The sequence below is a fragment of the Loa loa genome (genome assembly GCF_000183805.2).
Source record: "Loa loa unplaced genomic scaffold supercont3.61, whole genome shotgun sequence".
NCBI lineage: Eukaryota > Metazoa > Nematoda > Chromadorea > Rhabditida > Onchocercidae > Loa > Loa loa.
In genome coordinates, this window is record NW_018108241.1 from 79,411 (window position 1) to 102,986 (window position 23,576).

At 34.9% G+C, this 23,576-nt stretch overlaps 4 protein-coding genes across 5 annotated transcripts in view; 2 read left to right on the forward strand and 2 right to left on the reverse strand.

Moving 5' to 3' along the window:
- LOAG_08712 (hypothetical protein) overlaps positions 1-468 on the reverse strand; it is a 7,189-nt gene extending 6,721 nt beyond the window's left edge. The window contains exon 1 of the mRNA XM_020447778.1: positions 283-468. Coding sequence (XP_020302028.1) covers positions 283-353 — 71 coding nt within the window. The 5' untranslated portion in view covers positions 354-468. The remainder of the gene's footprint in view (positions 1-282) is intronic.
- Positions 469-2,751: 2,283 nt separating this feature from the next.
- LOAG_03160 lies at positions 2,752-9,036 on the forward strand. 2 transcript variants are annotated; one of them, XM_020446236.1, is made up of 14 exons: positions 2,752-3,028; positions 4,570-4,742; positions 4,910-5,081; positions 5,277-5,440; positions 5,623-5,700; positions 5,812-5,947; positions 6,144-6,235; positions 6,307-6,493; positions 6,703-6,789; positions 6,940-7,061; positions 7,494-7,643; positions 7,950-8,146; positions 8,419-8,508; positions 8,751-9,036. In XM_020446236.1, exons 1-14 carry the CDS (start codon positions 2,847-2,849, stop codon positions 8,865-8,867), a joined length of 1,947 nt encoding a protein of 648 aa, XP_020303392.1. In that variant the 5' UTR covers positions 2,752-2,846; the 3' UTR covers positions 8,868-9,036. The 2 variants fall into 2 exon arrangements, with proteins under 2 accessions (XP_020303392.1, XP_020306410.1); XM_020446237.1 differs by lacking the exon at positions 2,752-3,028 and adding an exon at positions 3,893-4,408.
- Positions 9,037-10,130: 1,094 nt separating this feature from the next.
- On the forward strand, positions 10,131-13,939 carry LOAG_03161 (hypothetical protein; the record flags this gene model as incomplete). The annotated part of the gene is made up of 10 exons (XM_020446238.1): positions 10,131-10,148; positions 10,730-10,813; positions 11,016-11,102; positions 11,404-11,522; positions 12,093-12,294; positions 12,457-12,609; positions 12,764-12,925; positions 13,077-13,136; positions 13,594-13,729; positions 13,812-13,939. The coding sequence occupies 10 exons, from the start codon at positions 10,131-10,133 to the stop codon at positions 13,937-13,939; spliced, it is 1,149 nt and encodes a 382-aa protein (XP_020303393.1).
- Positions 13,940-14,886: 947 nt separating this feature from the next.
- LOAG_03162 (hypothetical protein) lies at positions 14,887-23,257 on the reverse strand (the record flags this gene model as incomplete). The annotated part of the gene is made up of 18 exons (XM_020446239.1): positions 14,887-15,091; positions 15,291-15,439; positions 15,592-15,757; positions 15,948-16,078; positions 16,466-16,606; positions 16,916-17,026; positions 17,193-18,611; positions 18,749-18,808; positions 18,900-19,044; positions 19,213-19,331; positions 19,548-19,964; positions 20,356-20,512; positions 20,594-20,712; positions 20,880-22,106; positions 22,263-22,453; positions 22,716-22,794; positions 22,899-23,078; positions 23,242-23,257. 18 exons carry the CDS (start codon positions 23,255-23,257, stop codon positions 14,984-14,986), a joined length of 4,935 nt encoding a protein of 1,644 aa, XP_020303394.1. The 3' UTR covers positions 14,887-14,983.
- Between the last annotated feature and the right edge of the window lie 319 nt (positions 23,258-23,576).

The following is a 23,576-nucleotide window of genomic DNA, read 5'->3' on the forward strand; positions in this document are numbered from 1 at the left end:
AGCTTATGAGAAATATAGGATTATGGAATTAAGAGTCTTGCTATCTCCTTTTAGTGATTGTTCGCTCCTTTTCCGAGAAAAGTTTCAAGCGATAGTGTACAACATGATTCTGTTCTACATGTAAACCTGTAAAATGAGGTTTTATGACACTACATAATCTCGAAAAATTCCCAAATCCACCGCATTTGACATGAATCAACCCACAATGCCAGGTATGATGTGGGAGGCAAGAACACCTATGTTATAGGTTCTAGTAAAAATTTTATAAAACTGCATACTGACCTGTTAGCATTACTATTACTACTAATTGATGAAAGCTGTTGAGAGCAAGAAGTCTCCGCAGGTGGTTCCATGCACAAATCCGGCAACTATAAATCTATCGACAATCAAATAAGAAGCGTAGTAGCTTGCTGTCACCTTTAATGTATCGATGTTGTACTATTTCCAGTAGCATTCAAAAACCTGTAAACGATATATTATTCAACCTGCAGAATTAATACATCGTCATTGAATGTGCACCAAATATTGTCAAATTAACCTGCTAAGTAATTAAGGAGTTGACTTCAAAAACATCTGCAGAAGAATAGATTGTGAAAATATCACAACAAAGCGGAATCATTGATAATATAACAAACTATCTGGCCTTAATCAGCAAACAAGCAACTTTAGGATCCTGTTAGCTTCTTTAAACATGAGATGATCATCATTTACTTGTTATGAAGATAATTACCGTCCCGTAAATCATTTAACAAAAGCTCGAATTAAGCAACTAAGAAAGTGATGCTGCAAACGGAATAATGCTGTTATGTGTTTGGGTGAAAAATTAACGTCTCTTATTAAACTGACGTAAAATCTAACTTAAATGTAGCATTTTATCAATAAATGGCATAATAACAGTAGAGATGGCAGCAATTTATCACCATACATTAAGATGATAACGATAAAGGTCGTCGAACTTCATCAAAGATAATAACGGTTTACATTAGGATAATAACTGTTTATCACCATACTAAAATGACAAAATTTGAAATAAATTCGGTAGAATGACAAGCCACTAACAGTAAGCAAACGGATGAATTTAAACAGCCACTCACGGCTTGTCGAAGCATCATTTAGTGGCAAATTACGTGTCGCGTGTCCTGTAAAACATGAGCATTACGCGAACATCCCCAACATAACAATTTTTTTGCAACATTAACAAAATCAAACTCAGACTAAATGACATGCATGGTCCACGCCATGTATCCTGCTCTCCCACGTACGTTTCATACCACCACACTGTCTGGCCACTGTTTTTCACGTATGTGAAGACATGAAAAACTTCAGATATTACGTGACGTTTAAGAGATCAACATTCTCAACCAATCATTTCCAGCAACAACCCAATAAAATAAAGAAAATGCCTCCCAACTGCACTGAATGCACTCTGACCCCACTCTGACGACGTCATGCAGTGCAGATGCTTGCAACTGCACTTAGTGCACTCTAACAACCTTGCTCCCTCTTTTATTGCAGCCACTCTCAGCTGTTCCAAACTCTGAGCAGTCGCTTTGCAAAGGAAGACATGCACAGCACAGTGCTGAATGCTTGCCAGGGCACTTAAGCAACCGCACGGAAGATGAAATCGCTATAAGCATCAAATGGGCACTACGGTAGCGTGAGTCGTTTAGGTGTGAAGAAAGGTGGATATGCGATCTAGAATAGTTGTGCGGGTGGGTATTGGGACTTGAGTTGTCTAGTTGGGTTGGTGATCTGTACGGATACTCGTCCAGTCTGGTGCTGAAGCGGTTATCTGAGAACATACGGACTATCCTACCTCAATTCTGACAAAGTATGCAGGTTGACTGTGACATCGCAAATACCAATTTTCTTCACCGAAAACTGGAATTGCGGTAGGTGAGCGACAGGCGCTGCCTTGGGAATACTTCCAGCATAGAAGACTAATGAACCTACTTTTCCATGTTCTCTAGGATTCGTGGTAAAACTTATTCCAGCTCACATAACACCCTTTCTAAACACCGCATTTTTCTTATGGATGCACCATTGAAGACTTTATAAATGATACCTAGGACAAAAGTTTTCACTCTGTCCTGGCCAAGATGACACGGGCATGTGAACGTCGAAGTGACGGCACCGATTTCAACAGCGGTGCCGTGTGCAACTTCTCATCCTTGTCATTACGTTTGTCATGCAACTACGGTATCTAATTTGCTTCTTATATTTGTTTTTTGCTCATAAATTGCAACGTCAGCGGTATTACTTTTGGTTAAATATTAGTGTTCATAAAATACTAACTGCATAATTCAGTGTAGTTGCTTAATTCACCTGTTAAATTTGTTTCAATTACGATATATAAAGTTAGAATATCTGCTGCTCTTGTTTAGCTGGCGAAAGACCTAAACTTGCAGTAAGTAGGCAAGGCTTGGATTCTGAACCTGCCGTCTATATCTTGACTTCAGAAGCTTCAACCATTCTCTAGGGTGAAGTCTGCACTTTTTTCCTTCTCTTTTTCCTTCAAGGTGAAGTCTGCCTTCTCTTTGCAGTCGTTTTTACATTGTAGTGAAATTGCTTAGGGATTTAAAATATAATGTGAAAAAAGAGAAGTTTTGATGTGGAACCAACGACAAACAACTAATAAGCCAGGTGAGCGGCGTGATTGAGATATGAATAGACTGATTGTTATCAGCTGTATAAAAGATATAGCAGTCGTAAAAACTCATTACGTGAAAGCCAACTTTTCACAACAATACCTTCTACGTCAGAATGAGATTTGAAGTTTTGCATCACTTGTTGAAGCTTAATCATTAGATGTGTGGTTTACAATTCGTAGGTGACATTTCTTCTAAATGTTATCAGAGATGTTATCAGCATCGTCTGAACGCAGTACTCAAGCGATAGGATACGAATTATCAACTAATCTAGCTGAATTGCCAAGCGATTTGCATTGGCGTCTTGCCAGTTCGTTGAATTTCCAAAATGTATGGATGAAAATAATCGGAGATTCGACGAGCAGTGCATTCTGTTTAAAGTAAATTTTCGGTTTAATTTATGTCTTTATGAAGTGTTTTTATTACTTTTTCCTGTTTTCCTACTACTTTTTCATTACTTTTTCCCCAATATATATGACAAGCTATGTTCACATCCATTTGATGAATTCATTGCTTAATCTCCTCAGAGTGTACTATCGTAATTTATAGTTGGCTGGTTTTCTGCGATGCATAACACAGTTTGCTGACCTAATTAAATTATGAACAGCGCATGCGACTGTTACATATTTAGCTGTTTCTGTTTTACATTCTTTTAAATGGTCGCTTGTTCACCCCATTCGAAAAAAAAAGACAAGAAGAAAGCCAACTGGCCAAAAACCAGAAATAAATGCATGTAAATATTTAGTAGAGAGTGACAAATGACGAGAAACGAGACATATCGAGGAAGTAATCTCCGTCTTCTCTTTCTCTGTCCAATTTAATATGTCATAAGGTTTAATTAGTTGCTGTTTAAAAATTTTGAGAGTGACTCCTTTTACATTTCAATTGACTGCTCTGAATAAACCTTAGCAGTGCGGCATTCCCTCGATTAAATCGTGAGTTTCACGTGAAACGATTTTGAGATAAAGCGGGCTTCACATTATAAACGCTTGAGGTGTTCTCGACACACCAAAACTAAAAACACAGCTATAAGTTTGGGGTGCAGGAATTTTAGAGTTAATAGTTTTACATGTTTCTATTTGCGTATAGTTGCTGTTAATATCGAATTACTCATATTCGAGGTCATCACATATCGTTGCAATGAAGAAATGTTGTTTTATCAAGATTCATTTTTAAAATCTGTACCAGTGGCAGAGTGTCTTCATCACATCAAACAATCCTTTTCATTATCATATCTTGAACTCCTGTCGAAAACGTGTACTATGAAGAGATGATTTATGAGGGCACAAAACCTAGACATTGACGAATATAAGATAAAAGCGAATCAAGATATTACAGAGGAGGAAAAAATGGGACAAGTTAAAACCACATTCGAGGAAGCAAAACCCCTCCGCAGTTAGATGACATTACAAATATCGAATCAAAAAGAGAAAGAGAGGTCAAATCTGCTAAGGATGATATGTGGCGTGTTTCATCCACAAGTAACGGAGGAGAGGATGTGTCGAGCATTGTTGGTTATATTCGAAGAAAAAAAAATAGGCGGGAAAAAAAATACGCTGTTTCTTTTTCCCGAAAGGGTGCTCATATTTGGTGAGAATGAAAAGTTGAGTGGGAGCAGAAAACGAAGAAGATGGATACAATGGAGCAATGGTCGATATGTGGTTTAGTCAACTACATCGATTTCATCATGCATGAAATATTTGGTTTTCATGACAGCTTAGATGGCAATGCATTTCTGCAAACAAAAGACTGTCAAGAGGGTGAGACGAGAATCGACAGCTGATTTTTGGAATAATTAACAACTACGTTATTTATTGATAATATATGAATGCTGAATAATTTTTGAATTTTTTGATGCTGAATAATAGTCAATTAATCAAAAATATTGTTTTTAAAACCTCAATTTTGGTTTTTTTTTTAGTGTTACCGAATATGATCGTATTCTACGGACCAAAAACCAAGGATCGTCTCTTTTATATGTCTGGGGCAATCATGGACAGACTATAAAAGATTTGTTGCTGAGGCTTCAGTCATTTTCGAAAATGCATGGGACATGTATGGATGGACCTCAGTTAGCATTGAGACGCAAATTCGGTTGGTTTATTACTAAGATCATAATAGCAACAAAGAGGAAATTGACATCCAGAGATCATGAAATTTCTTTGAAACGATTTCGAATATTTGGAATTTTACAGAGAACTTTCGAAGTTTTCCGATTCTGAGTCAGTTGCAGAAAATATTGAAATTTTACATGTTTCTAGTACCAGTAAAGTGGTCAGCTGAAGAGCAGATTACGATTAGAGTGATGGGTATTGATGACTGTATGCTGCAACTTCTTTGCCACGCTCGTGGTTTCCCTTGGCCTCGTTTTCAGTGGATGGAAAATGATAAGGATATAAACCATTCGAACGGAAAAGCACTTGTCATTTCTAGGTTTCTTGTTACATTTTATATGGTCTAAATATTGCTGAAATCTTTGATTTGGAAATCTGGAAGCTATCATATAGTGTGAAATACTGTTTAAAACAAAAAGCAGAATGATAGTAGCTTCAAAATTAACACATGTATCAGATATGGAAAAAGGGGAGAGGAAACAAAAATTTCTAATAATGAGTTGGCACAATTCAGATGCAGATGTCGAAGAGATATGATGTATAGGTGTAGGATATGGAATGAGATTGAGGAGGGCTTCGAATATTCGGCATTTTACCGAAAACCGGGAAAGACATTTCACTCAAAATTAACAACGGATCCAGTGGACTTGTCATTATTCATAACTCCAAATATGAGAGGTATCAGTTTAAGTATGGTTGCGGCGAAAAGATTTTTTTAAAAAGGTATTTCCACACATCAGCCAGATTTTGCGCTTCACATTTGAATCTGTTTAACGTCTGAATAGTAGTTGTTATAACCCGAAATTTGAAAATAAGCACTACCTACATTTTTGGACAATTTTGCCGCTTTTTTGTTACAGTGGAATCCTGTGAACTATGTGCCAAATACAACAATTTGACTTTATCGACTGATTGCTGCAAAACTATGCAAAATGAAGGTAATATAGATCTTTCTTAAATCCAGATATACCTAGTCTATTTGTTCATACTTCTAGATTTGTTTGTCGAGCAGATTTTGTTAAATTTTGTTCATTACTTACTATTTTCAGGCGAATGGAACGCTGAATTAATCGCTACGGATAAGGTTGCATTGATTATAAGCAACTGCAACTACATTAATCTACCGAGCTTAATCACGCCTCACTGTGATGCCGAAATGTTTGCAGAATCCTTGCAAAATCTTGGGTAAGGTCAACACTCGTCTTTGTCACTGATTCGAAAATTATAGGTGATTAGGGATTTGATATAAAAATTTCAAATTTAATTTCTGATTAAAAAAGAGTAGTAGTTTGTAAACAGTGAGGAAAAACAAATTATTTGTTGAATGTTTCTTTTTAAATCTTGAGTTGATTAGATCTTCATAAAACTAAGCTTTTTATAGCTTCAAAACTGTTGCACTTGGAGACTTGAATCTTGCCGAAATGCACTTCTTCATCAAAGAATATCGCAAACTTCTTGGTGACGGAGTGTATGGTGAGGTTTCTTTTTTTCTCTGTTATGTTGTATTTCTCATAATTTGTGACATATAATTATAATTTCTTTAGCTGTATTTTATTTTGTTGGTCATGGTTTTGAGAAGAACGGAAAAAATTATCTACTGGCGATAGATGCACCAGGTGTTGACTGCAGGATAGTTGACTGTGTTTCTGTTGAGTGGGTTCTTTCCGTTTTTGAAGATTCACATCCAGCTTTAAATCTGATACTCCTCGATATATGTCGGAAAAATATGAAGTATGTGCAGAAGAAAAATTATTTTTCTTTTCTATTTATTATTTTTCTATTTCCAGAACTGGCATAACTACCTTAAATATGATGCATTATTTGTAACTAAGTGTATTATTTATTTACGAGCACTCGTTTAGAGGACAGATCATCAAGTAAATTTTAGGTTTATTTAAACACGGAGTTAAAGGAAAAGAGAAAACTTTCCAATTCTTTAGATGCGTTGGCATTTTGGGGTGTTTCGACGATGCAGATATCGAAAAAATACCAAAGATAGCACGCAACACTGTCTGTGGATATGCGACGTAACTTTTGCGCTTCAAAAAATATATGACAAATTTCTGAAAGGAATTCTGAGAAGGAGATATTTTTATTTCTGCAAAATTTTAAGAAAATTTTATTTCTCCGTTGGTATTTCTGCAAAAAATGTTTTTATTTTACACAGTGCTTTTCAGTAGTAGTGGGGTTAGTGCTTTTGAAGTACGTGGAGAAAAGAATGGTGTTTTCATGAAGCATTTATTGCGGCATATAACTGATGATGCAACAGTTCTCGAAATGTTAACAAAGACATTCCAAGGTAATTACCACAAATATAAAATAATGCATGCGCCACCAATGCAAATTCATTTAGCTGTCGTTCGGTTTTTCTTTATTTTAATTAAACTTTTTTTTTCTTCATGTTGTTAATCCATTAGGAAGCCATCTACTTTGGTTTTGTATCAATAATAGGAAGGGTTCAAACATATCACGGAACTTTTTATTATTTGTTCCCGCTCTTTATCTGTTTCAAATCATCGCCGATCGGTAACCTTAAATAATTCTTATGAAGTAATCAAAGAAGTATGCTGCTGAGGAAAACAGAAATTTAACATATAAGTGTGCATGTTACTTTGAGATTACTTATTTTCTTTTAGGAAATGATTTATTGACACTTCACGCAATTTTTATTACCAATATCACCATGTTAAAATTAATTATGCTGTAAGATTTCTTCGGTTGCTTTTTTTAGAAATCTCAAATGATGTTAGAATTTGTGATCTGCAGATCCCGGAACTTAGATCAAATTTAATTTTACCTCGTGGATTACGAGATCCTCTTGTTTGTTATGGTCATACGACTTCTTTCAGTTGTCACACTCTTTACTGGCGTTACTTGCATGGTAATAAATTCATAGTTTTTTTTTCAGTATTCTTTTTTTTTAATTTATGCTGGAATACTGTTTGTATCTTTAACAACATCGTGTAATGGGCTTTCTTTCTTCCACTTTCTAAAGGAAAGTAGTGTAGAATGAAAAAACAAGAGGGCCTGTATTGTTTCAACTGTTTATTCAAAAATGCTTTTTGCATTTTGCTGCATGCAAAACCTTTTAAACCAGTTGCAAAATTTGAAAACTTAAAAGTCATACACTTCCTTAGTGAAAGAGTTTAAAAAAAATAGAAGTCACCAAACCATTTATTTATTGCAGAGTTGCCGAATCCGACAAATATACGATTTACGGATCAAAACATGCTTGTTACCATTTGGTATGATTATGTTGGACATTTCACAAACAAAGTGTACATATTTAGTAGTGTTAGTGATCTGTCCGATGAAAACGGTACGGAAAGTTCGGAACTATTATCTACCAAATTCTCGTATGTTGCACATTTACGTTTCTCCAAGGTTTGTTTTTAGCCAGCTTTTTAAGCAAAATGAAAAACTTAAGGCGCTAGCAGAATTAAATGCCCAGATGATTTCTGAGTCTTTACAAACATTTCTCAATTTGATTTCCGTTTAAGAATTGTTACAAAAACTCGGAAATGTCTGAACTTTTTTTGGAATTTAAATATGAGAAGGTATTAGAGATTTCTAAAGAGATAGTTGCTACTTATTGGACTTTGTTTTTTTGTTTGTATTATCATTTGTTTTCCACATAATCCTATAGAGAATTCCAGAATGTCGATGTGTCAGCAGAGAGGATAATAGAAGATGGTGACGATGGTGTTTCAATATCTGTAATGTTGTCAAATTTACAGCGCTTGAAAGTAAGTGCTATTGCAATTTATATATTATTATCTGAATGGATAGTCGGTAGCTTTATGAAAATAGATTTTATTATATCGTGATGCTGAATGCTGCTAAAATAAGTTATAACAAATTAACTGAAGGAAATAATGAAAAGTATCAAAAAGTATAAACTGTCAGAAAGGTCCAATGCGTTTAAAAGATTGCAGTTGAAGTTACAAAGTTTTTGTTTTTCGTGAATTTTATTTTAGAATATTTGTAGGGATCTATATTGTGCTCGGTAGATCTTGCAAGTCGAAAAGATGATACAGTGATAGCATCGAGAAGTAATTTGTCACTGGGTAATGTGTTGGTTACAAGAATTCATAGAATGGAATGAAAGATTTCTAATTTTTGTTACGAAACTAACAGAAGTTTGCATATACTTGACACTTAATGGTTGTTTCTGTCCTTGTTTCGGGAAATTTCGTTTTCAGTTTCAGTTTTATATTTGTTAAACAACATTTTGCATAATAAAAATCCAAGTGTACTTGGTGTAGAAACGCGGAGCAAAAATTTCGCAGTGAAGAAGAGACACAGTTGTGCGTTTTGATTCAAAATAAGAATTGAAGCGTTACATCGGAATGTCTGTTGCGGACAATGACTGGGGAGTTTGGTAATTTCTATGCGACTGTTCAATATAACTACTAATTTAAAGGAGTCCAACTATCGAACCATCATATTCATAGTAGATTTATAGGAATCAGTTTATAAGATCCCTTCGTGCAACTGCAGTATTTTAAGTATTTGTAGAAATAAGATTAAAATACCGGTTTCATTGTTTTCAGTTCACTTCATTTTCTTTACCTTGTTTATGATCTGATATTGTTGATGAATAGGACCATCGGAAAATGATAAATCTCTCAAGCTGACATTTGAAATGTTGTCAACAAAAGATTTCTTACGTTTCTTCATTTCTTTTAGCTTTATAGTCTGCTGACTTTCTCTACTAAATAGTAACTATTTCCAAGCAAATGTAAAACCATCCACAGCAAAATCTTAGTCAGATTCTCAAATCTCGAAATACCTCAATTTTGATGCTCAACCACAATTTCAAATATATTGTGAAATTGTTCTAAAAGTGTAGGGTGTAGAATCGATCTTCGTTTAAAAACCACTGATTGCGGAAAATTTTTATTTGGAAATATTTTCTTAAATTCATTTCAAATATATGAAGCCAAGAAATTCGCTATAGATCTGGCAAAACACATGTTCCAAAGGGAAATAGTAAAGACACAGTTACTTGCTGATTTCCTTTATAAATCTGTCGACATGAAATTTTGGCAATTGAAGTACCTTGCTTCTCCATGAACATAATTACTGGAGTGAGCTATATTCTGTCACTTCTTCATTCTACCGTTTTTTGGTCCTCGTGAAATATGATGGGAAAAGTATTAGGAATGACAAACAAGAAAATTTGAGGTTTACGACTGAAAAATCTTGATAAATACTGCAATTGAAAAAAAGAAATGTCATTAATAATAGTCCCGTGAAGACTGAAAATTAATGAGGGATTAGGATAAATGCTTGATTTGATTTATAGATACTTAATTAGATGCCAACACGGAATGTCACTTAAATGATGATAAAAAGAAGTTACAGGATGATGAACAGAATAATGGTAAATGCAGTGCTATTCTCGAAAACCACTTCTTAGTTGCATACTCATTACGAGTTTCTTTTTCGTTTGTACGCCTTTGATAATAATACAGGGATGTTGGGAGAAGCGAATTTTGAATTCTATTCAACAAAATTTGTTTTCGAAATTGGTTCAAATTATCGAGTATGAAAATTGATTGACATGTATAAAAAGGATAATTTAAATTGAGTCATCATTTGTATCACTCAGAGGAACCATCGGTCTATTGTTCTGTACTTGATTTTACTATATCTCAAAGCATATGTCTTCCCGCCGAGGCTCATCGAGTTATTTTAAAGTCTCTACCCAGTTTTCTGTAAAAGATTATTATTCTCTCTATTAACAAATTCTTTTGAAGAATTATGCAGTCAAATAAAATCATAAAGATTTTATGTTGGAAATGACTTTGTAGTTATTTTTTCAATACGTTGCTGTCATCATAATCATCATATAGTGAAGGAAGCAGTAATTGTCAGAACTTCTAAACTATCAAATATTGCTTCACTTCACCAATTCTATAATTTGAATTCGCTTAATATATTCTAAAATAATCACAAAAACAGAATGATGGCGATTCTCTGGGTAATTTACCAGATGATCTAGAAACAGCGCGAGCGATTATTGAAAGTTTAACACGACAGCTAAAGGTAATGGGAAGAAGTATGCTGTGAACTCGCCTCATACTTTTATGATATCCATTATTTTGTCTTCCAGCCAGATGAGTAAATTCATCGCGAAAGATTATTATTTTTGAAAATCTCTTCATCTCAGACTGCTAAGAAGCAGGTTACAGGTTCATGATGATGTAACTTCGAATTTGCTCTCAGACTGCTAAGAAGCAGGTTACAGGTTCATGATGATGTAACTTCGAATTTGCTCCTTCTCCAGAAACGAATTGAGCACACGCATCAGAGGACACAAGATGCTATGCACATGGTTTAGTTGAATTTTAAATTCGCTAGTTCCAAAATAAGCTTAGGAGTATCTAAGTGATAATAACAGTCACAGATAGTTGCGGAAACTGTTTTTGTGATCAGTATCACCTAACTTCGAAAACATATAACAGTTATCAATACCATATTCTAGCCTTTTTGTGTGTGTGATATTAATTAATTGATACAATCATAGAACGATGATATGAACATATGACTGGATTGGTAATGATGTTATCTGATGTTCATGTGATTTAAAAACTTTAAAAAGAGTTTATCACTGAATGTATTAAACGCCTTTGAAGCTTGAAGATCGGCTAGATAATATTGAAGCAACATGGAGCAAAGAACTGGAAGAACAGCACAAACGCTGGCTCGACAAATACAATCGGTTGATAAAAGAGACTGAAAATGCTCGTGTTTTGTGCGTTTATTAATCTAAAGTAAAAGTGTCAAGTTTGGTTAACGATTAATTGAGTTCATTTGATTATAAAATAACATTTCATTGACAAAAAATAGGTTTACTTCATGTATAATACTGCAAACTAGGACAGTAAAATGAAAGGACAGTAAAATGGAAGACAAAAAAATACCCGTCCGAGCCAAAAAGTGATAAAAATGAAGTGGATGAGTGCAGCAAACAAATTCGTTTATCATTTACAGAAATAATGAATTGGAAGATTCAGAGAATTTGAAAAAATTTTAAGAAATTTCATAATGCATAGTTTATTTCTATTTGTTTCATTAGCAGTACTTATAGTTAATTATCGAAAAGGAGGATGACGTTTGTGGATGCGTTAATGATTCTATTAGAATTTTATTAATTTGAGGACAAATCTGCACAAAATGACTATCCTACGAAAATACAGAAAACAGATTACATTATGAACGAAACAGTTTAATTATATTTCTTCACCAAAAACATGATGTGGAAAAGATGCAGCCAAAAAAAAGTTTCTCTGCTGGCCAGTAAGTCTACATTTTAAAATTTCAGAAATAAAATAACACCCAAAGCTTCAGCAACATGCAGTTGTAAAGATGTGAAGATTTCAAAGCAACAATTTGAAAGTCTCAACCGCCGCGCTATAAAGATCGATGGAGGGATCGGTGAGTTGGAAAAAATTGCAAGTTGCACCAAAAACTTTGATGAAAAGCTTCTTCTCGACAAACAAAAGATCAGGGATATCGATGCTCGGGTAATAATTTAATCTTAAAAAACCAACCAAAATATCTGACGTTTCAGTGGCTATACATTCCTATTGAATTTATCTTTCACTTTTACGCAGAATTGTCATAATGATTGACTTTTTTTAGAGCCAAAACTTGTCACTTTTATGTCTATTTTTTGATTATAATAGTTGAAAGCGTTAACAAAGAAAGAACAAAAGTTGAATGCTGAGCTCACCAAGCAGATGAATATCCATTTTGGCAAGCCTTTTGTCAAAATGACAAGTGAACGATCCAAAAAAAGCTTTTATGGTGTTTGTGAAGTAATCGATGGCTACCAAAAAGTAACCATTCAAACCTTGTTTCTAAATAAATAAGAAAATGTTGGGTTCAAATTGAATTAAAGCATACACATTAAAATTTCGTCATTTCTTATTTTATTTTACGTAGAAATATTCTATTCGCTTCCTTTTAATTTAATCTGTGAACGAACTGTAGGCGATTGAAAATTTGGACAAAGCACTGCGAACATTGGAGCAAATTAGGAATGTACCATCAATGAAAAGTATTAATAGCACAATTCGAAGTACACCATCAGTAGATGAAATTGATGAAATTACTGTTCTAATGAGACGTTTCCTTGCCAAATTGCGTGTTCAGGTTTGATTGTTTCTTTCAGGATATCTTTTAGCACAAATTATGTGAACTTTCTTTTTCTTTTGCTTCGTTAATGATAAATGCTATGTGTCCGAATTCATCCATGGAATAGAATTTGAAAAATTTTTACGTATTTCAAAATAAATTATTTCAGCTAGCATCGGTTCACTTATATGGCAATCCAACACTGAGCCCTAACTTGGATACTGGTGAGGTGGGTTTACTTTGAAAGGCTTAGATTTAAGTATGTGGGAATACTTAAAAATATTCATATGTATTTTTATATTAACGCAGTTCTCTATATTTATATGACTGGATATATCTTCTGCTTAACTTATTCGCTGGTACCTTTTTTGTTCCACTTAGTCCACTTATTCAATTAACGCTTTAGTGCTTAAGTGTCAATTGAATAAGTTGTGCAAAAAAAAGTATCCTTCCATATAATGTACCCATTATTATAATGTACCCATTATAACACATTAAATGCATAAACTGGCCAAGATCTGCTTTGAGCGAAACATAAGGAATAATTAGAAACAGAGGCTTTTTCTGGAGAGGCTTTTAGAATATACTTTCTGCCTTCCTCGCTTTTCGAGGAATCCTTACCAATAACAAAAGTGGACAGATTACTCTTGCTGATATTTTCCATGTTTCATTCGGTGAAATTTCAGAATATATCGTTAACGAACAATAACAATGATGATTTTAAGTCGGAGACAACGACTGGCGTTGGATCATTAAACCGTGGTAGCAGTTCTTCTGACTTTGACACAACTCCTCTCAACACTTCACAATCCATACCGATTGGTTTGTTTTTTTAAGCAATTTTTACAGCGAAACATGAAAGCTAAAGATTTTTTAAATTGAAATTAATCGCTGAATTCATCAGACTCACTAACAGGACCGTCAACTTCGTCAGCACATTCTCAATTTATGGGTTTGAAACCACAAACTGGAAGTGAAGGAACGATTACAGCTGAAGGGAAATCCGACCAAATCTCAGATGATAAAAAATAAAAAATCACACCAACTTTCAGTTTTTGCAACTTTAATCATCCTGTATCTTATCTCACTGATAAGAACAATTCTATTTTTCTTTTTACTTCAAGATTCATTTTTACTCCCGTTTATTAGCTGCTAGCTTATTCTTGATAACTGCTGCCTCGAAATTGTTATTCTTGTTTGGGTAAAGAAGACATGGCCATATGCTTGTGTCATGCTAGACAAAATGCATCCATTTGTCCATCACGATGGCTTATCCTATCGAAGTTTTAAAATTGAGCAAATAATTTTATTGGACGTATCATAGTATCAATATAATAACAATAATAATATGTAGAAGGAGAATAACAAACATTGGAAATGATATGAAAGCATTCGATTACTTATTATCACATGATAAAATGAAGAAGAAAATGGAAATATTTAAAAGACGTTGATCCATGCATCGATTAGAATTGAGAGATGATCTAGTCGATATTACATTACTTTTGTTTTATTGAACTATTTCCATTACAATATCAGATTTAATTGTTTGGCATTTGATATGCCCCAATCTGAAAGGACTATGAAACATTATTCTTCTAGTATGGAAGAAGCAACGTTAGCTCAGAGATTTTGTCATAATTTTCGAATGGAATAATCCTTCTCCCTGTCTTCCGCGCACCCGTGCAAATATCGTTTATATCTATCTATCATATATATATAATGTACCTAAATTGTATAATGTATAATGTATATAAAGTACCTAAACTGACAGCAGTCAAATAAAACAATGAACTCGAGTAATATCCTTATTTAACAAACATATCGAAATTTTGGAGAATGCTGAAATGAAATGAATTTCTTCTGTCCAGAAAGATTTCTGATTTTTTTAATAGAATGGCGTATGTGAACTTTCTCTACTTGTGACCGTATGTGACCTCTTAAGGATCAACTTTAATAGAATTAATGATTTTCTTTGTGGGAAACACTGAATATGATATATTGAAGGCAGGAACATTGATGAGAATATGAAGAATTTGCTATGCTTTAACATACAGTAGCTTAAATTGTCATAGATTAAGTGAAACAGCGGACGCATTCCAGTAAAACCGGTTCATCTCCGTTTACTACTATTGGTGTCTCTTGAGAACAATCCTGCTGATTTTTCATTGATGTTAATAAGCACTGAAAATCTGATATAATTAGCAATAGCAGGTTATCACATAGTCTTTGAAAATATTGTAAGGGTTTTTCAATGTATAAGTTATCATGAGTGCTGAAAACTACGAGAAAAATAAGTTGAACTATTGAGATTCTTATAAACCAGATTGACTGACTTGAATCAATGATTTTAAATTTGAAAATTAAGTTCCAAGATGCTTACGAGGTTCGATTTATGATCATACTGAGCGACGGTACAGTTATGTTTCCAGCATATCTCACCGCATTGTCCGATTGAAAGTGCTGGCTCCACTGTCTCTCCCTGCTGTATCCTCGTTAATTCCGTCATCGTGCTGATGACATAATTGCATTCTGGAAAAACCAACAATGAATTTCTTAATTTCATTGTTGAGATTTAACAAACCAGCACCGAATCGACGAGGACTTAAGACGCCGTAGCGATCGTGATAGAAGACCAAAGCTTTTTTCAGAACATTATGAGCATGAAGAAAGATTACGCGTACTGGTGCATTTTAAACAGCTGATGATGATTGGTGATAGGTCGGACTTGTGCTGCGGTATGAATTTCTTCTCTGATGAGCAAATAGCAGAATTACTTGTCAGCATACATACTGCACTTGTTGATTCATCATTTTGGCTTTCCTTATATATTGCGAGAAGACAGTTTACCTTCAAATGATTTATCCTAACTAAGAACAGAACTCCTGCAAAGAAATATGCTAATAAGATAATGATAATACTACAAAAGGATGCATACTGGTGATCTTAGAGAAGAATTCAGTGGTGCAAATTTGCTCAGCAAATAAACTGATAATCATATACCTTTTTTAAATGTTTTGCAAAAATGATAAAATTTTACAGCTTTGTAGCATTTCATCGCACATGCAGCTGGTGATTCTACAGCAGTCTCATTGGTGATATTTAGCTGTGAGAGATCTTCTATTGCCAATATTTCGAATTCAATTCGGCCGAGACATTCAGTAGGTGTTCCTGCAATAATCAATTCCTTCTGCTATTTTTTCAGAGGCTCGAAATTATTTCTCATAGTTACAATGTATGAAAACATTTTTAATATTATTTGGTGATGAATATATCCAATTTGCCTTCTGTATGCACATAACATCTGCGGAAAACACATTAAAAGGCGAAAGGTTTTCGATTACTTCTTGAAGGAGAACTATTGACCAAACTATAATGTAAAACTCATAAAAATTTTTTAAAAAACGAAATTTCCAGAAAAACAGCAATTTTTAAGCCGTGATAGAATTTGCAGTGAAAAGATATGTTAAGAGTTTATCGAAATTTTCTAATAGAACATCCTTAAAGCAGTTAATGATTATGAGCTAGTGATATTTAAGACTTCATATGGAAATTTACCCTCAAAAGGTTTTATTTTAGCGATGTTTTGGAGAGAATTTTTGGCGATATCTTTTTGGAGTTTATTGATTACAACACCTGCCGTCATCATTCGCTCATCAACATCTTTTGTTACGGGCACATCATCAACGACAAACGCATCTTCAACAATACACGAAATTTCAATTCGCTAAGACTTCGCCCATTTCGAAAGTAACTTCAAACGAACTTTAATCTATTATAATATCCAACTACAATCATTTATTATCTGCTCTGTTCCGTGATTGATTATAAAAAGAGTTAGTAGTCTGAATCAGCGGGCTACATTTCTATATCAACGGTTTTCAAGGGTTGAAAGAGCAATCCACTATGCGAATTGTTTTCTATTAATTATGAATTAAGGATTAGTAGCACATTCAGTAGCTATAACTATTTTAATTAAAAACTGGTTTATTAAAAAAACCTAAATACCGTTTTCTTTTTCCTTGCGTCCAATCACTTCTTCAATTTTCGTATTATGACTCAAAACACTGATCAAATCTGAGACCGCTTGCACGGGCGGTTCTGTCGTCATAAGTTCACCTAAACAACAGGTTACTACTTGGATTTTTAATGAATCTTTTGAAGATTATATCAGAATCGCTTGTAGATCCCAAGAGAATAAAAAAAGTAACGTGTACAACTACAGGGGACAAAATAGTATGAATAAAATTTGGCTTCTCTGCCTTAAAATTAAATATATACTAACCTCCATTTCCTAACTTATTAGCGACACTCGCTGAATCCTTGATTGCTTCACTTACAACTTGACTTTCTTCTTCCAATTTCTCAACCACTTCTTCCTTAACTGCTGCATCTGCCACCACTGTCTTAATATCAGTCACGAAAATATCTTTTGTCTGAGCAATCTTTTTGATGATGTCACCGACATTCTCTTGCACAAATGGCTGCTTCATTATTGAATTTGGAACTGGTTTGGAGAACAAAACTCCATCAGATGTTTTTTCTAGAAGTCCTAATGTTGCTTCAGTATTTTCTTCGATACTTATGGAAGTGCTTGTTTCTTCTGCGACAGACATTACTTCGCCAACTACTTCAGCGGTTGTTGCTTTAGTCATATCTGATAATGGAACGTCGCCTACTTTCTCAGGCGTTACTCCAGCATCTGATTTTATTGATGCAGTTTCTTCTATAATCGATGAAGTAATATCTGTGTGGAATGTTCCGTCAATACTAGCAGAAGTTGCTTCAGTGCGTGATTCTACGGTTGTCTTAAGTGCAACGAATGGCACAGTTCCCTTAGTTTTTGTACTCGAACCTTCTAGCATACGGGTCATTTCTTTCATATCAGTTTTCGGCACATTACTTGAGATGTTTGCAACAATGCTGGCTACAGCTCCAACGATATCATCCGTTATTCCATTAATAGATGTTGGCATAACGGTGATTTCTGCTGAAATAGCTGTCGGTTCAGCTTCTTCTTGAAATTCGACAGTAGCTTTCTTCTGGTCCTTCCGTTCGCCAGATTCAATTGTGCTTGTTTGAGGAATGGTGGTTGAATTCTCAACAACAGAAGAAGCGACGCTACTTTCAGAAATTTCTCCACTAATATTTGATAGTTCCGAACTATCAGTGGGAACGTTCAATGGTGTTTGTAAAGTCGATGAAATCAAAATATCAGGTTGAACTATAGTTTCTAATTCATCACCGCTTGTTTCAATGAATGTTTCCATGACGTCAGCCGCGGTTGAAGTTGTTTCCATTTCTAAGTGTTTTGTAGACAACTCCACTGATGATTTTAATGTTGGTGATCTTGAAATCTCTTCTTCTTCTTCTACAGCTACAACAGTAGAAGCGGAACTGGATTCTTCTCCAGATTCTTCACTTCTAACTTCTTGTTCTTTGGTTTCCACTTGGAATATACTTTCATTTCCAAAGGATGGTGGTCTTGCAAAAAGTATTTCTTCACCTTCCTTTATAGTGCTTTTTAGTCCCACCGATGGTTCAGGCAGCACATCAGCTGATTTGTCGGCTGTCTTACCCGAATCACTTGCAAATGCTGATTCTACTTCTTCTGTCCATTCCAGTTTTATATCCGGACTTACACTTGTCAGAAAATTTTCTTCAACTTTTGTAGGTTCCGAAGCTAAAGAACCTTCATCAGTTGCTGAAAAAAATCTTTTCCCTTTGATTTCTTGGCTATTATTTGAAATAAGATATTAAAGCAGATATGAGCTAATTTTTAAATCAACAATTTTTAACAGCTCTTCAAGTTCAAGAAGGATTTCAAGTTCATAAATCAACCTGGCAAAGTAGTTGCATCTTGAACCAATAAGCCTAAAGTGCTTTCGGTGAATTCCTTCTCTGAAATAAAGTTTGATTTCAGTAAAGTTTAAAATCATAGCAAGTAGAAATAAAATAAAAGGAAAAACAGGGTGAAAAAAAATTAACTTACTGCAACTAATACAGTGAATCCACAACGTTTCGGTAGCCTCCAATGAATGGTGTTGTTGCTCATTTTCGTCACATTGATGATAATCTTCAAATGTTAATAAACACTCCAGGTTTACCGGATCAAATTTTGCACCTGTGCATCCATCCTAAAATTTATTCTCATTTTATGCACCAAAAATTTACCTGAAAACTTAATTTAAAAAATTCAATTTTAAAGAGAGGAATATTCAGTAAATTTTCCTGATGAAAGTCTTCATCTTCAAAGATGAATGTCAAAATTTCCTGCGCACAGTTTCATAGAATTAATTACAAACCATATAACAACGTTTAGCGCACTCTTTTACTGTGGGTGTTGCACCTACTGGAATCAATTCGGTGATAAGCTCTTTGGGATGGCCGTCGATGGGTCTAGCTTGGAATAAAACGCTACAATCTGAAAGGAACTATGGTAATCGATTTGTGTTGAGCGGAAAATCGAGATGTATGAGAGCGGACCGACGATACGCGGCTGAATTTTGTGCATTTTTTGTTGGTGCATGGAAAAGAAGACAATCACGGATAACGTGAGCTTATTTTGCTACTTCAGTGCTCGTGAACTTGAGAGCCATTCATGATATAATGCATTTGTTAAACTAAAACAAAAACTTGCCATGTCCAAAGAGGGTTGTTTGGAGCGGTGCAGCGGTGATCGGTATTTCTTCCTTACTCACTAATTCCTCGCCCTTTATAGCAGCAGCTGATGTCGGAATGGTGTCAATGCTTAGCTGCACTTCCGGTATTCCTGTTTTCTTTTCCAAAGTGTTCACGAAAGTTGCTTCCTCTGTTGCTCTTGAAACTTTTGCTGTTTCTGTTGAAATTTCTTCTACTACTGCTGTTGCTGTTGATGATGATGATGATGATAATAAAGTTTCAGTCATTACTTTTTCTATTGCTTGTTCCGTACTTTTTTCATCTTCTTGCGTACTCGTTTCCGACGCTACTCCTGATTCTGTCATTGGAGTTTCGTCTGATTTGATTGATTTAACTTCTGGTACCTCTGTAGAAAACAATGTCGCTGTGTCACTCACTGCAGTATCTTTAAACGGCAGTTTCCTTTGCTGCCGAAAATTCCAATATTTCTACATTTATAGTTCAGTTATTTTGCATATTTAGAAAACGCTACGATGAGATCTTGATTGTATTTAATATCGATTTCAAATAGGAACAAAAATCGATTGTTTCATTACAGGATTTTCTCATTTTTTCACGAAGAAAATCATCAACCATCATGAAATTCTAATCTAAAAAAGACTGGAAAACGAACTTTTTGCTTTAACTGGATGCACCATTATGTTGATACCTTGATCTCCTGGCTTGTGCTGTCCTGAAAACTTCAAATTCGAAATCAAATTGTAAGATCATAAAATTGGAACTGAATTTCAATTACCAAAAATGGCCCGAATATTTTTCCGTTGGACTCAAAATGAACATACGACATCCGGTACAATGAATCCAAGTGGTTTCATTGGCTTGATAAAAAAAATGCTCTGGTCCGTTATTGCAAATTTGTTTGCCGCTATAGCTTAGGATGCATTCTTTGCTCAACGGATCGTACTTGGCACCAGTGCAACCATCCTGGAATTGGAGAGTAAGTCTTTTTATTTCATTTTTGTAAAATCTGTTTAATTGGAAATTTGATTAAAAATTAAAACAAACCTGGTAACATCTTCCAGCACAAACTTCTACAGTTTGAGCAATTGTTGAGGCTTGGAAGCCAGCGGGAGATTCCGCGGGACGTTTACTATGCGGATCCGCTTGGAAAGTTACGATACATCCTATAATTATGGCTAAAATTTAAAGAACACATATGTCTGTTGAACCTATATTAGAAATGAGATTAAAACTAATTCATTGAATGGTCAGCAAGGAGGCACTGTATTCCAAAAGTAACTGTCCATTACAGTGAACGGATCACAACCGTAACTTGAAAGAAATAACACACCTTGGAGATATATGTGAGCTTCGGTGACATCTCTTGATGGTAATCCATCAGTTTTTTTCTTTTGTTTAGAGATAGCAGATATGGACTTATATGAAGCGGTGGATAAATCTGAAGATGCTGTTGCTTCATCTTGTTCTTCGGGATATGATGACTTTGCTTCTGTGCTTCCACCAGTATAAATTGCTTCGGTGTGACCTTCAGATGTAGCCTGCTTTATCTCACTGAATATCCGCGTTGCTTCCGTTCCTTTGCTTAATTTGGCTTTTATCGAGCTTACATTTGGTTTTACGCTGAATTCATCAATTCCAACACCTGTGGAACTTAACATTATTACACTGCTACTGAATTCTTCGACTTCGCTTTCACCTTTCTCGATGGTCCCTATCGTAGGTGTTGTCATTGCTTCCCCAACTTTACTTCCTGTACCATCTGCTCGCGTAAGTTCTGTTGTGTCATATCCTATTTCAGCTTCATGTTCACGCTGCAATGTATCGTCACTTGCTCTTGCTTCTGATGTTACCTTTTGCCAAGCACTAGATTCTTCTGTAGTAGCCGAAGTAAATTCTTCACTTTTTGGACTGGATTGGTGTACGGATTCGAGTGCTTGTATTTTTGACCCCGCTGCACCTATTGATCCATGCTCGAAAGTAGTTTGTGCTCCAACTCCAGTTACATGATTGGTAGATAAAACGGATTCAGTTTTAAGAGTTGCTGAATGACTTTCAAATGTCGAGTCGCTGGTCAATAACCCAATGGCTGACTCGCTTGTCGTTATTTCTATGTCTTCAGTACTAGTCGAAATTACTTTTGTGAATGTTTCAGTTTCAACGTCCGGTCCAAATATAATATTTTCAATGGATGCTTGTGTTTGCTCATTTCCAATGAATGTTATGAGTGCTTGAGTGGTCTCCACCGAATTAGTATCCTCTGCCTGTATAAATTTGTCCTTACTTTCTTCGACGACAGTACTCATCTCTATGTCTTTATTGATAACGTCAAATGCAGTAATTCCCACATCCTTTTCTTTCTCTTCGATTTCTTCCGGTTCCATTTCAGCCATTTTCAGTTCCACATCATGCATCAATGTGGTTTTAACCAACCCATCACTCTCTTCAGTTTGAACTACAGTTGTTGTTTCAGATGAATGCTTCTTCTGTGTGACAAGCGATGTTTCCGGCTGTGGGGTAATTGCTTCAAGTGATGGTTTCGTTTGTGGTTTCTCGGGAACTGAAATATATTTGTAACAATTTGATAGCTCTAAAATGTTAGAAAATGAAATCTGCATTATGTTTGAAAAATTTTTGGAAGGATTGGTAGAAATTATTATTTACTTTGGATCTACATTTTGTTATAGAACAAATAATAAAAGATTTTGAAGCTTACGGCATCTAAAACATTGCAAGTGAATAGGCTTGGTAGTCTTGTAGTAGTAATCCCTATTCAGCGTGGCGTTACACTTCTCCGCAATATCAAATCGTCTTTCGCAGGTACCTTTGCTACCAGGAGCAGTTGCTGGCGTAAAGATGGCTGCGCTGCAGGCGTCTCGGTAGCAGAGGTACGCGCAATGATCAGCTCTGAAATTTCGTTTTTCTACATTAATTCCATAATTCTCAAGCTCGCTTCAAATGTCCTGGAATTCCGTTAAAAACTTTGAATAAATTAAATTAGATCCGCTTAAAATGTAAATACATTTTTAAGGAACTTTTAGAGATTCCCCGTAACGAATCATTTGTAGATCACTAAGATTACCGTAAACTTTTTAACTATGATGCATATTTCACAAAGGATATTTCACGATCGATGAATGGCTAATTGGACTAAATTTCCAAGCGTCACCTGTCAACTTTAATACTATCTTTAGCTATGAAATTGGCCATATTGGCTTCCGGATCGACTTCAAATACAACGATGCAGGCTGAAATTAGCTTTTGCTGGAGTGGAACATAATTCAGGAAGTTACCCCTGCATAATTCGAAAAATCAAAGAATTAAAAAAGGGATGAAATGGAATGATGTATACCCATTTTCATGAATTGAGAATCAAATGGTGATTGTGGTTTATCTTGTGAGGAACTGGATGTATCAACTGCTGAAGCCATCATAGGTTGTTCGGAACTGCTAGACTGAGATACTTCTTCAGATTCTGCTACTTTTCCAACTTCCTCACGCTTGCTTTTTTTCCTCAATTGTACTGACTTTTCTGAAAGTTTATTCTTTCATTCTTCTCCTAACCGTTGTTACAGATCTTATTCACATATACTATGACCATCGAAAATTTCATTATTATCATTATGTAAAAAAAAGGACTTTTTTTAAAGCGTATGGATTTTTGTGCAGAATGACCTCTATTTACTTTAAATTACCATCATTTCGTTTCATATGTATCATCACTTGCTGTGAATGTCCACAATGAATGAATGTGGTGCGAATCTTTTGTCTGATTACGATTATGATATCAGTTTGGCTAATGACGAAACATTTTAAAGCAGTAATGAAGCAAGATACAATATTCAATCTATCAAAATTAACAGTAGAATAGCTAAGAGAAATTCACTACTCTCGCAACAAGTTATCATAATGCAATTAAACGGCATGACATACCAATTATAAACGATAAACATTTCGTGTTTTGCGTGGATACTTTCAGAAATTATCATTATACTTTTAAAAGAATGTTATACATATTGAAGGGAATGAT

Excerpts from the sequence above, each read along its gene's own strand:
- LOAG_03160 (XM_020446236.1), top strand. The coding sequence starts at position 2,847 with ATGTTATCAGAGATGTTATCAGCATCGTCTGAACGCAGTACTCAAGCG. Across the intron at positions 4,743-4,909 it reads AGCATTGAGACGCAAATTCG|TACCAGTAAAGTGGTCAGCT; the intron begins GTTGGTTTATTA and ends ACATGTTTCTAG. Across the intron at positions 6,236-6,306 it reads TCTTGGTGACGGAGTGTATG|CTGTATTTTATTTTGTTGGT; the intron begins GTGAGGTTTCTT and ends TAATTTCTTTAG.